At 41.6% G+C, this 17382-nt stretch overlaps 1 protein-coding gene across 1 annotated transcript in view; it reads left to right on the forward strand.

Annotated features, from left to right (window-relative positions):
- Positions 1-17382, forward strand: part of RELN (reelin) — a 451858-nt gene that overhangs the window by 54341 nt on the left and 380135 nt on the right. The window contains exon 2 of the mRNA XM_084611658.1: positions 15818-15928. Within this exon, the coding sequence (XP_084467784.1) occupies positions 15818-15928 (111 nt within the window). The remainder of the gene's footprint in view (positions 1-15817; positions 15929-17382) is intronic.

A 17382-nucleotide genomic window follows, 5' to 3' on the forward strand; every position in this document is an offset into this window, starting at 1 on the left:
CTTGTCAGTCACTCCAATACCAAGGTGTCATAGTAATACTGTGCAATCATCATCCCTAGTGGACAGAGCATTGGACTGGGACTCAGACCTGGCTTCTATTCCTGGTTCTGCCACTGGTCTGCTGGGTGACCGTGGGCAACTCACTTCAATCCTGTGGCTTAGTTTCCCCATCTGTAAAATGGGGATAATGATACTGGCCTTCTTTGTATAGCGTTTGAGATCTATGGGTGAAAAGTGCTGTATAAAAGCTTTTATTATTATTCCTCCAACCAGTTAAACTTCATTTCTGTAAAGAAGACTAGAACAAAAGTTAAACATAAATGGGGTCAGTAATACTTTTACCTCTCACTCCTTTCCTTAGCTTAAACCATGATGGAGTCCTAGCTCTTTACTTTAACTCAGGTCTGTGTTTATTTCACATAAGGAATCCTATTGACATGAATGGTGCTTGATGAGGAAGGACCAACATTTTCAAAACAGGGTATGCTAAAATTAAGCATGTAAATCCAAGTGACCTGAAATTCAGAGATTGAGAATTCACAAATCCCATTGAAGTTAGAGCAGGCTTTCAAAACAAGGTGCTGAAAATGCCCCCTAGTCTATACTTGTGCTTACACTATTGCTCACACTGGTGCAGACACACTGATGGTGGAAAACAGGTATGAAATTTTATAGTGCAGTTGCACCTTAAGCTAAGTAAATGGCTTGGACTTTCTTCTCATTTATACAAGGCACCTTTATGCCACTTTGGCAGTGAAAAGGGGCCTGTAAATGGGTGTATAGTTAAGCCCCTATACACTACAGGGTGATGTAAAGACGGCTTAGCTCAAATGAAAATTTGGCCCATTGTATTTTAAAAAATAATAAAAAAAGAATTGTAGGACAAAGCTGCAAAGAGTTTCGTTTCCAACTGGTAAATAAGAAAATATACTGTAGAAAAGATAGCACTATTATGTATATTTGGAGCTATGCCTCATATTATATATTTTAATTGGTAAATGTTTCCTTATTCTCCAATGTCACTAGAACTGATGCACTCCACTCTATTTGCTTATCATAATCACAGTTCATGTGTCTGTAAGAGGATTTGTATTCTTTTAGTCTGAGATAAACATATTCAAGAGCCTGTGCTTAGCTGACATGCTCTCCTAAGCTAAAAACAAGACCAAAAAAAATTCTTGCAAACATTTTGAGATTATGGGGTTATAATAAATTTCCAGCAGACAAGAATGTTTATTCTCTTCTGAGTTGTCTTTATTTTTTTTAAAGATATTATTCTTAGTTATGTAGACAATAGCTGCTTATCTTTTGAGAACAGGAGAATAAAGGGATTTACCACTCTGCTGAAAATCTGAACACTACACTCATATTCATATCTATTTAATAATTTATTGAGAGCATGGCCAACACTATGAAATTTTCATGTATGGGTATCAAGCAACCAACCTCACATAAACTTGAAAAGCTTAAAACACAGAGGTCAGTAACTTTGCACTACTGTTCCTGGCTTTACAGTACTTAAAAGTTAATCACAATTATTTTTTTCAAAGAAAAATCTAATTTTTTCAATTCATAGAATCATGGCAAAATTCAAATTTCAGACTCAGACTTAGTGTGATGTTGGTATTTGCTGGGTACACACACCCACCACCACCACAAGGTGGAATATAAAAAGTTTACACACTGAGACTACATTTGCAGTATAAGCATTTTTTGAAACTGACTGTCTGTAAGGCTGCATGTGTTATCACTTCCAACAGATGTGTCTTGATACAGTTGTTATATGCCTGGATACAGCACCAAAATAAATGTGTTGGATTTCAGTACTGCTGTTCCTGCTGTTATCATTAAGGGTCTGTTGGAGGGCCTGTTAGGAATTGTTGTTCAAGTGTTTATGTGGCTGCCCAAAAAATCATTTTAGACTGAAAGCTGGCCAGTGCAGGAACATGTTTTTTTTAAAAAACAATTTGATTTAAAGTGGTTTACCTGCTTTTAAATTTTAGAAGAAATAAAATAGAATTTTTCTGCCGGTTTTAGAACACATTATTTTCATTCTGCTAGTGTCCAATGTGAGCTTGTCACTTTGTGTAGTAAAATGAATGTATTAAAATTGTTCTAATACTGAGAATTTAAAAACCAGATAAAGTACCTAAACATTATAGGCCGGATCCACAGCTCCTTGACGTCAACAGGAGTGTTTCCATTGACTTTATGGGGCTTTGGATAAGAGACTATATTGCATTATATATTACTAATACAATTGCATATTTCAATTTTGGCTCTTGACAGCATCTGCTAGTGGCCATTTGATTTCAGGGACAGCTATTGTTGGATATTTTTCTTGACTAAATTTTGTTTCATGCCCATAGTAATTTGTTTATTCCTTATGCTATTTATAATTTTCAGGGTTCAAAAAGCTGTCACGGAGCTACAAAATCGAGATCCAGACATTTGGCAACATTCTGTGGAACTTTTCAAATATTAAGGAAATAACGTTATTGTGTGTTGTATATCATTTATTAAGCACCGATAATGTTCCTGGCACTGTACAGGACACAAAATAAAGATTGCCCATGCTCCTAAAGCCGATTACTCTGAATAAGATGTACACAGAGCATATATGATGCACTGGAAGGCCGAGAGCAGTGGTTCTCAACCTATTTATCATTGTGGGCTTCATATGTGGCCCACAAAGTGTTACCTGGGCTGCAGTTTGAGAACCACAGTGCCCCCACTTAACCCCACCCCCCACAAACCCCTATGCCCAGTGCCCCCCACCCAGAGACCCCTCCACAGAGTGGGCCAGGAGCGGAGAGCCGGGTCTGGGGAAGGGGACAGGGACTCCAACCCCAAACCCCGCCGCAACCTTAGACACCGTTGTGCGGGGCTGAGCAGCAGCCGGGACCCCGGACCCGGACCCTGCTGTGCTGGGCCACGCAGCAGCCCAGACCCCAAGCCTGCCGTGCGGGGCTGTGTGGCAGCCGGCAGCCCAGAGCCCGCAGCCTTTAGCATACAGCTGAGCTGGGCTGTAGCTGTGTACTAATTGCGCCGCATGCAGGCTGCGGGTTGAGAACCTCTTCCTAGAGGAAGGAAATTTCTGTGGTTTTTTGGTTTGTTTTCTTTTTTAACAAATTAATGCTATTTTTCACTAGCTTCTTGTTGGCATCATGGAAATAGAGAGTCTTTGAAGGTTTTGAATACTAAGGGGATATTGCCTTGACAAACTGGAACAGGTAGGGAGTTTTCATATATGAGAAGGGTTGGGAAAAGGCCTAGATAGATTTATGGAAGAAATGAACAGGGAGGGGACGTCAAGACTGGTAACAGTGGAGTGGAGGTGATACATGAAGGCCTAATCCAAAGCACATCAAAGTTTACCAGTCATGTTGCTGCTGTGCCTGCCTTCAGTCTGGACATTTTTTCCATACGTAACAATGCTGCAATATTTTTTCCTCTGCTTTTTCTTCATCAAACTGGGGAGAATACGTACCCAGTATGACTAAGCCTCCCCCTACGTTTATTGCTTTTATTTTTGTTGGATGTGTTCGAGGGTTGTGATTCAGACTATCCTTAGGAAGTGTCTAAAATTCATATTTGGAACTGATGCATCATGATGGGTTCCTATGTTTTTGGATTCTCCTGAAAGCAAAATTATTTCTATATGTAGTCAGGTTTAGTTTGCTATTAGCATATGTGCCACTATTTGTTTTTAAATAACTTTTTCTACAAATGTGGTACTGACTGTAACTAAATTTATAGGGCATCTGGGATCCTTCTAACTACACACACATCACTTTAATTATAAATATTTTATTATCATTTTTATTTGCAGTATTCATGCATGCCTTTAAAACAGAGGTTCTCAAACAGGGGAGGGGGGACGGCACAGAATGTTTTCAGGGTGTGTGTGCGTGTGAGAAGCTTTAGGAAAAACCTTACTGCTCACATTTTACCCACAGCAATGAATAACTCGCGAAGCTAAAATTCCTCCAGACATATCAGGTCCTCAGATGGCGCTGTGCATTTTGATGGATTTCTGTTAAGCTTGCGTAGCAGTATACAAAGTCATTGCTATCTGTACGTTAATCCGTTTGCTATGATGCGGTGTGCACATTTAATTGTAAGAATAGACCAGAATTGCAGTTTTGCTTTTGCCCTTATTACAATGAATCATTGGCTCTGCTTGAATCAGTGCCTTCCAGTTTTTAATATTTTAGTGAGAGTTGCATGTTGATTTTTTTTTTTTAGTTGGTATATGTTCTTGTGTGGCGGGGCAGGGTGGGGTGTGAACTACTACAGACACAAAGAAGGGGGTGTGGTCAAATAAGGTCAAGAGATACTGCTTTAAAAATGTATCTGAGTATTTAAAAAAATTTATCACTGTGGCATCTGAGCACTTTGCCAAACACTTAATAAAGCCAGAAAAACCTGGCAACAATTTGACTGTGCATTTTCTTTTGTTCTTCCCAACAGTTGTATGTAATCAAAGTGTAACTGGGTGGGCTGGCCCTCAAAGGGATTGAGTTCAGCCCCTCTGTACCTTGTCAGGCAGTCGCAGGTGATGGAATTGGGATTGGGCCTAGGCCAGTGGTTGGGTCAGGCATCATGTGATGGTAGCCCAGAGGCAGGGATTTCATATAGGACAGACAAACAGACAGACAGACCATGGGGGAGGGGTCTCTAGAGAAGGCCTGGTAGAACGCCTCTGCTCAGAGGGAGCTGATGAGCTGAGAATGGGTGAGCTGGGGCCTGAAGTCTTGATGCAAAGGCAACAAGGAAGGAAAACTTGCAGGGGAGCCAGGGTCAGAGAAGACTGGGAAAGAGACTCTCCATACCAGCCAGCGGGAAATGCCTCAAGGGGCAGGTCAGAAACCTTGAGAGGATCTACAGCCTTAGAGGTAAAAGACTTGAGGAAGTGCCTGGCAGCAGGACCTTAGTTTTGGGAAAGAATTGCTTCAACCCAGGAAAAATTGAAAAAATTGGGGTATTGGGGGAAGATATTTTGATTTAAATTGACACTTGAACTGTGTTTTAATAAACTGCACCACAAGAAGGGGTATAATATGACTTGCACAGGAGTCTTGATGGAGTTTTTGAGAACCCCAAGAAGGGGAAACTGAGGCAGTGACAGCATCTGACCCCATAGTAGGTAAACCCAGTCAGTCAGAATAGATTAGTACAGTGCTGGAACGCTTCCTTGGGTTCTACAAAATAGAGTACACCATGATGCTCCTGTTTCATATAGAGCATGCTGAGTAATAACATGAGAGGACTCCATGTTTCTAAAACTAAACTTGTTCTTTATTAAGAGAACTACGTGCAGAGGTGCTGCAACTGCAGTTAGCATTTAGGCCATGTGCAAGTGCTTGCTGGGGCCAGAGGTTACTAGTACATAGCCACCCTATGGACATGGTCTCTACCACCTGCCCATTGTAGCCTGTTAGGCCTCACAGTCCTTCAAGTATGCTGGTCTTCAAACCAGTCAGCCCCTAGTTTGTGTTGTTGCTGTTGGTGGGTGACTTGTTTCCACCCTGTTGCTGTCTTCATTCTGTTGGTTGGTGTCCTGTTGGTTTGCCATGTTGTTCATACACCTCATTTCTTCTGACTCTATTACATCAGGTGAGCTGATGGCTGAGACTCTAGATCCTTCTGGCCTGTGGCCCTATCCGCCTGGGTCTGCCGCTACTCTGCAGTATTCTTTGGTTTTAACTCTGTAGCTACCTTATTTGGCCTGTGTCCCAACTGCAGCTTGGATTGTTGCTTTATGCCATTGCTTTGTTTGGCTATTTGGTGGCTGAACCCAAACATGCTCACCTGTAGGTAGGGGCCTCGGGTCCTTAGCTCTTTTGTTGTAGCAGACTGTGTGCCTAGCTTGGCATTCTCTTAACTGTTCCTGTGTCCTGACCATCATTCCTGTTCTGGGCTGCAGTAGATTACCTCTCATGGGTCTTACTTATCCAGCCCATCAGTCCCCATCCTAAGCTACTGTCTTGTCCCTGTGAGGGTGTATTGTGATGATCCAACATTTCCAGGTAAGGATCCCTCCCTCTCTTTTGCCTTTATCATCAGTCTCTTCTGCTGACTCTCCCTGTTGCTTTGTGGGTACCCAAGAGAAGACATTTTATGCTCAAAGTCCCATTTGGCACTGAACTGTTGGAATTCTGCTGTGGTGTACCCATTGTCTGAGCATAGTGTCAGGCATGCCATACCTTGCAAAAACCTTTTGGTTTCCAGATCATAGTTCTTGCCTGAGTGTCATCCAGATAGTCTACCTCCCGGAAACTAGAGCTGTCGTTTACCGTGAAAATGTAATTCCTGCTAAAGTAAACTGATCTGTTCTGATTTTTTTTCCAGGGTTGGGTTAGGATTTCATGAGGCTGAAGGTCTCCTTCTGTTGATCATTATACTCTTTGCATACCTCCACTGTTGCACATATGCTCTCATTTGGAATTCATGTCTGTCAGGTAGATGCACTCCCTGGCTCATCTCAGGCATGCCTGTATCCCCAGGTGTGTAGTGTGTTTCTCTCTCGTGTCAGCATTTAAATCAGAAGGGATTACTGCTCAATTCCTTTTAAACAAAATCCCATCTTGTGCACACAGCTCATCCCTCACCTGATAATAGGGAATAGCCTCCTATGACACTTGTACTTTGCGATCTGGCCAGCCCTAGAGTATGAATGTTTTACTGCCTGTAGCAACCCATCCTGTTCGGTGCTGTGTTGGAATGCCTGGTGCCTTCCAGAAGAGATGCAGTGATATTTTAGCATGTTGATAGACTGTCTCCTGTTCCACAGAGGCATCTGTGTTGTACTCTGGAAGTTATGTCCTGCTCAGGGTATCTGCCACCAGTAGTGACTTTCCAGGGCAGCACCTTATCTTCATCCCATTGCACTGGAGTCTCAATTACATGCGTTGGAGTCGCTTGCATGAACTCAACAGTGGCTTCTTCAAGATGCTTTTGAATGGCTTGTGATCAGGCTGCACGTCCAGCTTGTGCACAAAGGTGAAATGGTGGAATTGTTCCAGAAAGCGCAGCCAGTAGCTCCTTTTCTGTCTGAGCACATCCCCATTCTGTATCTGTCAGGGATCTACTTGCAAATGTGATGGGCTTCTGGCTTCTTCTGAGGCATCACACTGTAGCTCTAGCTGCTCTGCAGGGTTGTACTACTTCAGGAGTAGTGTCTCGCTTATGGTTTTCTTTGTTCTTTCAAATGCTTGTTCGTGGGTGTCTGACCATTCTCACTCAGCATCATTGTGTGTTAACTGTTTCAAGGCTTCACAGGCTCCTGATAGTCATGAACAGATTCTGGAAAGCTAGTTGGCATCCCTATAAATCCCTTCATATCCTTTGGCTGGGCATTTCCTTAATGGCTCTGAGTCTTCAGGGTACAGCCAGAATCCCTCAGGTAGCAGATGCATAATATAGGGGACTAGGGTTCTCCTCAGCTTCAGCTTGTCTGAACTCAGCCTAGCATTCCACGCCACCAGGCACCTATTTAGGAGTTGTTGCAGCTTGGTATCATGGTCCTGGATTGCCTCTTCCTTGACATTTCCTTCTGCTACAATATGAATGTCATCAGCTACAGTCTTGGTGTCTGGGAGTACCTCTAGTGCCTGGTTCAGTTTACACTGGAACACCTCTGGGGCCAGGCTAATGCCCAGAAGCCTTCGTCACTGCTTAATTAGTAATGAAAGAGGTGACTAGGATCAAGCAATTTTTATTACTTTCATAACTGATGCAGCAAGCCCAGAGGTGCCGGGACTATGAACTGCCAAGCCTAGAGATGCCAGGGCTCAGCACAATTTATTGGCACAAATTAAGCACTGGCATTCATATCCAACAATAACTGCTAAAATATGCAGCAAAGTCTGTCAGGTGGCTGGATGGCTCATACAGCTTGATATATCAGAACCCGTTCTTCACATCACAAAGAATGAATGTTTTTGCTCTGGAGAAATTGGGTGTATATACTCAATCATTGATAATGGGTAGTGACTTCTTTTCAGTGCTCTTTTAATTGGTTTTGGGTTGGTGCAAATCCTCAGTTTTCCTGAAGATTTTCTCACCACTGAGAGGCAGTTGATCCACTCTGTGCTGGTTTCAACAGGTGTAATGATGCTTCTTTACAGGCTTGCAAGTTCCTTCTTTAGTTTCTGCATCTGGCCTACTGTTTTATTAGTCTCATGGCTTAACGTGGGGGTCTGTTTACAACCTCAGCTTACACTCTAGGTGTTCATCTCTTTGGAATATGCCATTAATGTTAGAATGCTGGACAGGCCCACAGTAACTGTTCTTCCTTCTCTGTCACAATGGCTATATTCTGGAGTTGTACTGCAATCGAATTCATGGCTTGCATGGCCCCACTGCCCAGCAGTAGGTGGTATTCCTGGTTGTGAACTACTAGAACTCAAAACAATAATGCCTTTTGTTTCATGAGTTTCTTATCAATTGTCTGTGTTTACCCACTGGCTTCTGAATAGTTTTATTGTACATCATCAGCACCAGGTCATACTTCTCTAGTGTAATATTGTTGCTTATCAGTGTTGCTGGGATTACATTGCAGCTGTCTTAGCAGTGCAGCTGGAATCAAACTGATCATTGATCCAATAGCATAAGTGCAAATATGGCAGTTGAGTGCCTGATAGCCTTCTTCTGCCGTGCATGTTCATTGAGAGCCTTTGGATCTGCTAAAGTTACGCTGCTGATATCTTCACTGGAAGTCTCTTTCTCAATCACTGCATGTACTGTTGCTTTTTTTTCTTCCTGGGGTAGCTGTGGCATTGGACTATAAAGTGGTTCTATTTCCCAGGCCCCTTTCACAGTTGTCCATAAGCTGGGCATTTTTCTTTCTGCATTTTGTATTGCTTTTCACTGTATATAGACTGGGATGCCTGCATTCCCAGTCAGTCTGTCTCTGTCTTGCATGCTGGGTTCCTTTAGCTGAACCGTCATACTTGTTCTGCACTAGTGGCTGTCCTTGTTTTGATCCTTTCCCAGACAGTTTTTGCTGCCTTTGCTATTTTGGAGGCATTTCCATAGGATTAGATCAGTTTCTTTCAACAATCTCTCCTTTAAGATGAAATCATGTGTCCCACAAAAGATCCTGTCTCTAATTAGGGCACCATTAACATCTCAGAGTTACAGAGAGACGCCAGAGTTCTCAGCAGTGTAATATAAGTATCTATCCCTTCTTCTGTTTCTTAGGGCTAGTCTACACTGGCAATGTTAAAGCGTTGCTGGGGCAGCGTTTTAATGTGGCTTGCGTGGCCGTGGCACCAGCGCTGGGAGAGAGCTCTCCCAGTGCTCTGAAAAAACCACCTGCACGAGGGGCGCAGCTCCCGGTGCTGGGGCACTGTCTACACTGGTGCTTTACAGCACTGAAACTTGCTGCGCTCAGGGGGCTGTTTTTTCACAGCTGGATTCAGACACATCCAGCCAGGCAGCAGGCAAGAGCTGCTGCTCCTTCTAGAGGCCACTGTGGTGCCCAGCTAGCACGAAGCCCTGGGGCAAGGGCAGCAGCAGTAGCAACAGGCGAGGATGGGAAGCAGAATGGAGAAGAGGTGAAGGAGAGAGAATAAGGCAAGGTCTGAAATGCCACAGGATTGGTGTGGGATGGGGGCAGAATGGAGGAGGCTGCTGCACCCCCGTCACGTGGGCAGGAATGAGGAACTGGTATGGCAGGGGAAGAATCTGTTGACCAAGGTCTGTTGTAAATGAGTTTGCTCCAGGAACAAGGGGGAAATCAGTGAACTGTGACTCTCACAAAAAGAACAGGAGTACTTGTGGCACCTTAGAGACTAACAAATTTATTCGAGCATAAGCTTTGTTGGGCTACAGCCCACTTCATCGGATGCATAGAATGGAACATATAGTAAGAAGATATATATAGAGAGAGAGGAAGAGGGAGAGAGGCTAATTAAGACGAGCTATTATCAGCAGGAGAAAAAAAACTTTTGTAGTGATAATCAAGATGGCCCATTTAGATAGTTGACAAGAAGGTGTGAGGCACAGTTCATTATGTGATCTCTTCCTCGACCACAGCAGATTGTAATGTTGCAATCTAGTCCATAATAAGTATCCTAGATAAGAGCTTGATCCTGTGGGATGCTGAATAAGGGTGCACAAATTGTTGCAATTCTAGAGGTCAGTGATTCCCAGTAACTGCTGCTGAAAATCTACTGATTTCAGTGACAGCAAAGAGGACTACATGACTCTCAAAATCACTGAACCCAAAGGGTATCTCAGGCCTCAGAAACAAACTAAAACAAAACAAAAATACCCCCCCCCACACACACACACACAACAGTGAGTCTCAGAACCTGGGTCAGGTGACTTGGGCTCATGTTATGGGGCTAAAAATAGCAGTGTAGATGGAGCTTGGGATCTGAAACCCAGTGAGGAGGATGGGTCTCAGGGCCCAGGCTCTGCTACTTTTAGCCCCAAAGCACAAGCCTGAGTGAGTTGATCCAGGTTCTGAGACTTGCTGCTGTGTCTTTTTTGTAGTGTAGACACCCAGAGTCATCTCTGTTTAAAGAGTTGTATATTGGGTAATATACAACATATTGATGAATCAGTGAATCTAGACATTGAAGGCAAAAAGACAATCAACTGTTTAAAAAAGAATTAAAGGCATGCCTTATTATTTTCTTCATAAAATATTGGAAATATAGATGAAGCATAGCTCCAGTACTATAGTGATGAGTGCCTTAGAAACACCTATGACTAAATACAATTTGAAAATGTCATCTATCTCTTGTGTGATACTATTACATCCAGATGCAGTCTGCTTCCAGGCAGCTTCTTGGCCATCTGATTGTCCCTTGAGATGCAATAGTTGCAAGCGTTGCTTGAGCTTTCTAGTTCTTAATTCCAAAGGAGGCACCAAATTTAGGTCTGATTCCTGCTAACATAAAGGCCACTCATGGGAAGTCATCTTCTAAGAATCTCCTGAGAGAAGCTGTCAAAAATCCTCTGCTTCCCGTGAAATGTACTCAGCAGCTCTCTAAGGATGCTCAGCATCTTGCAGGATCAGACCTATATGTATACATTTTACTATTTAGTTGCTGTTTATTACATGTTTTGAAGATGTAGAGCTCTGCTTAAGTGCTGACCATTATTGATTGTTTCCTGGACATTCAGATTTCAGGACACCTTATCAGAAATTGGAACTGATATATTTTATTTACTATAATCCTGTGGAAAAATAGTATGTGATCATGTAATTCTGGCATTTTCTACCTTTTTGAATACTTGACCGTACAACCTTAATGTTCGTCTAACATCGTTTTTTGTGTGAACTTGCTAGGCTTTTAAAAAAAGCAAACTGAAAAAACAAATTCAATTGTGTGGCATCATATTGACACTCACGTGTGTCATTGGCAAGGTTGGAACTTTTATATCCACTACATGGATCTCTGGCATTTGAACTAATCGAGTAACTGTTGCTATAGTAGGTTGTCTTACTCTACATGGACTGACACTAGAGGGGGATGAGGTACATGCTTTGCCAGTGGGTTTCATGGCTATTTGCTGACAGTAGAGGAATTGGGGTGAGAAGAGGCCAGGCGGAGGTGAGGGTTTGGGGGCAGGTGGGGGAGGAGGGAGGGAGCTGAGCACCCCCGGGGCCCAGAGGAAGCTGGCGCCTCTGGTCAGATTCTCAGGGAAAGATATCCTGCTCTCAGTCTGTCACTCCCTTTTTGGTCACTAGGCTATCTGAGGGTAGGTGGGGGCTTCCTGTGTGGAGCTATGACCTGTTTGCCTATGAGCTTCCTTCTTCCAATGACTTTCTCACATGACTCTCCTCATTGCCCTGGTGATCTGTGTGTGAAGAGGGAATCAAACCAGCTTCCCCCTCTAGCCCCTGCTGATCTGTTTCCCTTCTAGGCAGGCTGCCAGCAGCTTTTGGCAGCCTGTTCGCATTCTCAGTGGCAGCATGTGGTGGCATCCCACCACTCAGCTGGATTGATGCCTGCAGCACAGTTCTTGGAGGCAGCCCAGTGGGTCCCAACTCCCCAGTTGCAGATCCATGGCTCCTCGCAGTAATGTGGCCAGGGAAGTGAGAGGTACATTTCTTGCTCCCCTGGTTATCCCATGAGGAAGAGTATTTTGGTGGGGCTGGTGGGGGGGAATAAAGTTGAGTGAAGGGATTTCCTACACTCTTTGCTAGGTACCCACAATCTCTCTCAGGCCACTGTCTCACAAAACAGCTGCAGCAGGGAGACAGCCACCACTTGCAGGGCTGAGGCGACTCCCTACCCCCAGGTAGGCCTTGGTCTAGACCAGGGGTAGTCAATTATTTTTTTTGTCAGGGGTCCAAATTTCTTGGTTAAGATATAGTAAAGGTCCAGACTCCAGAGAAAATAATACTACTCCCCACCCCAAACAACAATAATAATGATAGTAATAAGTAAATAAAAAGATTGTGGAGTCTGTTCAGAAATGTCTGATTCAAATTTGGCCTGCAGTCTTCCTGTTGACTACCCCGGCCTAGACTTTAATTCCCACTCCACCCTCCTCCAGGCTGCGAAGAAACGCTGTTGACTGTTTAACAAGCAAGCCACTATATGGGCTGAAACAAATGACTGAAAAATGATTATTTTGCTGCTGTTCTGGAGCACAGAAGGCAAAATAACGTGTAATAACAAGTCCCTGTCCCTGATATAAAATCAGAGTCCTGTACTTTGGGCTGTACGTTAGCATAGCTTTTGTATTCATGATTGTTAGTACTAATATGTAATACAACATATTGTCTTTCATTTGAGATGAACTATTTGATGTCTTCCCCATTGGACTGAGATAAGTCCTAAAAGAATGTCACTCTTCTTTTTTGTCATTCACACCTTCTGAGAATGTCACTCTTATTATTTTCTCTTATAGAACTAATTCTGAAATTATTCTACAATGTATTACAAATGTATAACAACAATTTAGTGCTCCATTAAAAAGTGTTTCAAGGCAATCTGCAGTTTTCCAGGGGCTTAATGGGGAAACCATACTGTGTTGGATACTATTCAGCAATGAAAATTGATCCATTACATGTACATGTAAACTGGGGATTGGTGATCACGCAAATATGTCCAAAATCAAATATGGGCATTGTAATATATCCCTTCTGTCCCAGAGAGAGTGCTCACCATTTATTCAAGAAAGAATAAGGCTACCTCACAGTGAAACAAAATGGCAGCAGAGAACTGGCCCAGTGCCCTTACTCGGTCCTGCTTTGAGCAGGGGGTTGGACTAGATGACCTCCTGAGGTCCCTTCCAACCCTGATATTCTATGATTCTATGATCAATGCTTTTCACCCACTGTTTTTTCTAGTCTTCAAAAATAAAGCTTAAGCATAATTTAGAGCATACATTTTCCTTTTTCCAGACTAAAAAGTACAAAGGAAAGAATAAACCCTGCAAAATTCACTACTTCAACATCGGATGAAAGGAGAATTCATTGTTTTTTATTTTTTATTTTATTTTATTTTTGTTTTCAAAATTATTTTACTTTATGGAAATCTTGTTGCTTTTGTGGTCTGCTTCTCATTTGTTTTTGTTTGTTTGTTTTGACATGTATGTTATGAGGGGATGCAATGTAGAATGGAGATTAGGGTTCTGAACCTGCTCTCTTTACTCAGGTGAAACTCCTGTTAAACTTCATGGGAGTTTTTCTTTGTCCTGGAATTATTCATAGTACTATTGAATTTTAGAATAAATACAGATAATCTAAATGTAAATTATTTAGGAGTAAATTAAACACACTGGATGTTAATCCTCTAGTTAAAAACCAAAACAGCATTCTCCCTGTTGTTTTTACAGGTCCAACTAATAAAAAAAACCAACCCCCCAAAACAACTGGTATGAATGCGTACCACAGATTAACCACTGAAGACTGATGATGATACAGCCAGAACAACAGACTAGTCCTGCTGCTGAATGTACTAGGAATGTCTTAACATGACACTGATTTATATGGTTACTGGACAGAACCCTGAACCAGCACCTCACCACCTATCCCCGCTTCAGTTACTGAGTCATCCCCAGCACATGGCATTTCTAGCAGGAGTAAGAAAGGACTACATTGGGGTGGAGAGTATGTTTGCCCTATCTGGCCAGATATTTAGAACCAAAAAAGTTTGGAGGATAAGGGAGTCTGAAGTGATCAGAGACTATAGTCCATCGTTGAGCTCTGTGTATGAGGTGGGTGGAAGAGGAACCTGTAATAGTTACTAAGGTCTCTATCATGCAAAAAGTTGTGTGGGACATCAATCAACTCAATGGAACTATTCACTGTTGCAAATGTCTGCCTGTATGCACCCCTTTGCAGGAACTGGGCCTTTGATAGCCTCCATGAAATGCTGGTCTTTGTTCTTTATACACAGCTATAGGTGTAAAACATGGTTTACAGACACTTTAGAAAAACGGATTTTACAAAGTAGATTACAAACAAACACCAAGACACACGAGGGGGTGGGAGATTTACCTGATAGATAGTTTAGTTGCTTGCTTTAGTTTTTGTGCTTTACGTTAGTTCCATTTTAAAAAAATATATAGGTATATGGGCAAGTGTTAGAAACTGTCAGAAGAAATGTGTTTTTGACAATAGATTTTAAAGAGGCAAAGGAGGTTGTATGGCATTACGGGATCAGCGAGGTCATTCCAGGCATAGAGGCTATTGCTATGTATATTGCATTTACAAAATAGAAACAAACTTGTCACTTAATAGTTCTGGCCGTTTTAGGATAGAACATTCAAGCAGATTGTACATAGGATTTTCTGTTTAAATTGATAACATCTGATAAGACATCAAAGCAAAAACTTGAGGATGAATGTTTACAGAATAAACTGCAAAAATTGTGAATTGTTGTTGTTTTTTCAGTGTTCAATGCCTTCCTAAATAATATGCATTTTCAACTGAAAATTGCAAGTGTCAAGAAAATCGGGACAATGGTTTTAACTGATATAGCTAAGAATATTTTTTAAAATTCTCCAGTGGATTATTTTAATATACTTGGTCTATAATGACCTATGTGCGTATATGACTTAACTGCTTAATACACTAAAGTGTATTACTATTGTCATGTAGCACACATTTGAAATCCAGAAAGAGCGATACTATAAACCTTAATTATTTTATTGCTTATGTCGTTTATTCTGTGGTCTTGACAGCCAGCTGTAAACCACATGTTCTACTGACGGTGATGTTGAAATTTTCTAAAAACCAGTTCATTTAGTTTAATATGAGTTTTTTTGCCTTCTAGGAAAAGGAGCTTATCGGATAGAGATGAGTGACCTTTCTGATGTTAATTTCAAATCCTGATGCTGTAATTCTCAATTGTGTCCATTTCATGTGACAGATTATTACTGATAAATGATTTATGATTAATTTAGGAGTAAAAAAATAACAAACACCAATTGTTTTCTTCTAAATACAGTCTCTTTGCTAAAAATAAACCCTGAAAAAATATTAAAAATAAATTCCAAAATCAGGAACCCTGATTAGATATTGAGCAACGATATTTGTGAAATTTACATTTGCAAACTAATTTACAGTCTCTAAATCATTGTATATGTAGTGAGAGTAGTATTTCAGGACAGTTTCTTACACAGAAGTGAAGTTCATTATTTGAGCTCCAAGAGTCTGCTACTCTTATTTATCTAGTTGTGCTTCTCCATGAGAAGAACCACTGTGTGCATGTGCGTGTGTGTGTGTAGCAAGGTTTTTAGTCAATGAAGTAAGGATGGCAGAATCTTGTCCTTAGAAAGAGTACAGAACTCAGCACACAATTGAGTGGTCCTTACAGAATTTTTATATCTTTCATTTCAGTGACTATTTCGACAAGTACATTCTTCGATGGCTTACTGGTAACAGGACTCTATACGTCTACCAGTGTTCAGGCTTCACAAAGTATTGGTGGCTCTAGCGCTTTTGGATTTGGTAAGTCTAATGTGATTAACAAACCTAGACTTGTATTTGTTGTAATTCAAAATATTCTGCAACTCAAGATAACAAATACTTAGTTTTGTAGAGAAATTAAGGTGAACACAATTTAAATAAATTGACTTTATATTGTGTGCTGGGACCTGATCCAAAATCTGTAGGAGTCAATAACTTCCATGAGCTTTGGATCAGCTCCTTAAACTGTGTGTGTAAAAAAAAAAAAAAAAAAAAAAAAAAAAAAAAAAAAGGAAAACCAATCAGAAAGTCTCCATCCCAAAGACATGCCTTAGATGCACAGAATTGCATGCATTCCACAGAGAACCAATTCCCACAAGAAGACCCTGATTCTCTCACACACATGACACTACAAGAGTGGTCACCTTTCCCTTCCGGGAAAGTTGACCAGATACTCCTTACCTCTGGAAATATTGAGCTGCTCTAGAGAGAAAATGATCTCTCCTCTGCTGGCACTGTTTTCACAAACAAACAGACACACACACGAATAAGTGATACATAGCAAAGTGATACATACAAAGCAAAAACTTGAACCTTAGGAAATGATAGATGGGCACGCATGTGCATCCAACCTGTGCACTGAATGAAGCCTAGATCCTGTTGGAAAAAATCATTTGTGATCATGTAGTTAAAGACTGTTCCATAGTGCCTATGTACAATGGGACAAAATTAAAATTGCATGGGAAGCATGAAGCTAGCATTTCTTAATATTTGAGAGCTTGACTCTGTGATCTAAATAACATTCTTTTAATGTAGCCTTTTATATAATTTTCTAGGGTTTTGTTAAGGGAAAAATGTAGATCAAACTTTTCTTTGCAATTGTAAAAACCTTCCTCCGTTGCATATCTGTAGAGTTTGAACCCTGAGTTGTCAGCATTGTAGCACAGACTTTTCCCACTTGAGACATAGGACTATTATGTTAGCTGGTGGTGGCAGATTAGGCTGCTACCCCGGGCAGGAGAAAAACAGGCTCTGGCACCATGTGCTACATCCATTGGGTAGTTGTCCAGGGGATTGTCCTGGATTGGCTCTGTCATAACCGTACAGCTAAGGGTAGCCTAGAATTCCTCCATACCTGTAAGGGGTTAAGAAGCTCAAATAACCTGGTTGGCACCTGACCAAAAGAACCAATGGGGAAAGAAGATACTTTCAAAACTTGGGTGTGGGGGGCGGGGAAGGCTTTGTTTTTGTGTATTCTCTTGGGAAGCAGATAAGCATTAGGTCAGAAAACTCCTTCCCCTTATAAACCATCCTAAAAGTCTCTCATATTACAAAAATTGTAAGTAAAATCCAGGCAAGGCGTATTAGATTATCTTTTGTTCTGCTTGTGAATTTTCCTTTGCTGGAGGGAGGTTTATTCCTGTTTTTTGTAACTTTGAAACTAAACCTAGAGGAAGTTCTGCTGTGTTTTTGAATCTTCTGTTACCCTGTAAAGT

The sequence above is a fragment of the Lepidochelys olivacea genome, assembly GCF_965140295.1.
Source record: "Lepidochelys olivacea isolate rLepOli2 genome assembly, chromosome: 1".
In the NCBI taxonomy this organism is placed as follows: Eukaryota; Metazoa; Chordata; order Testudines; family Cheloniidae; genus Lepidochelys; species Lepidochelys olivacea.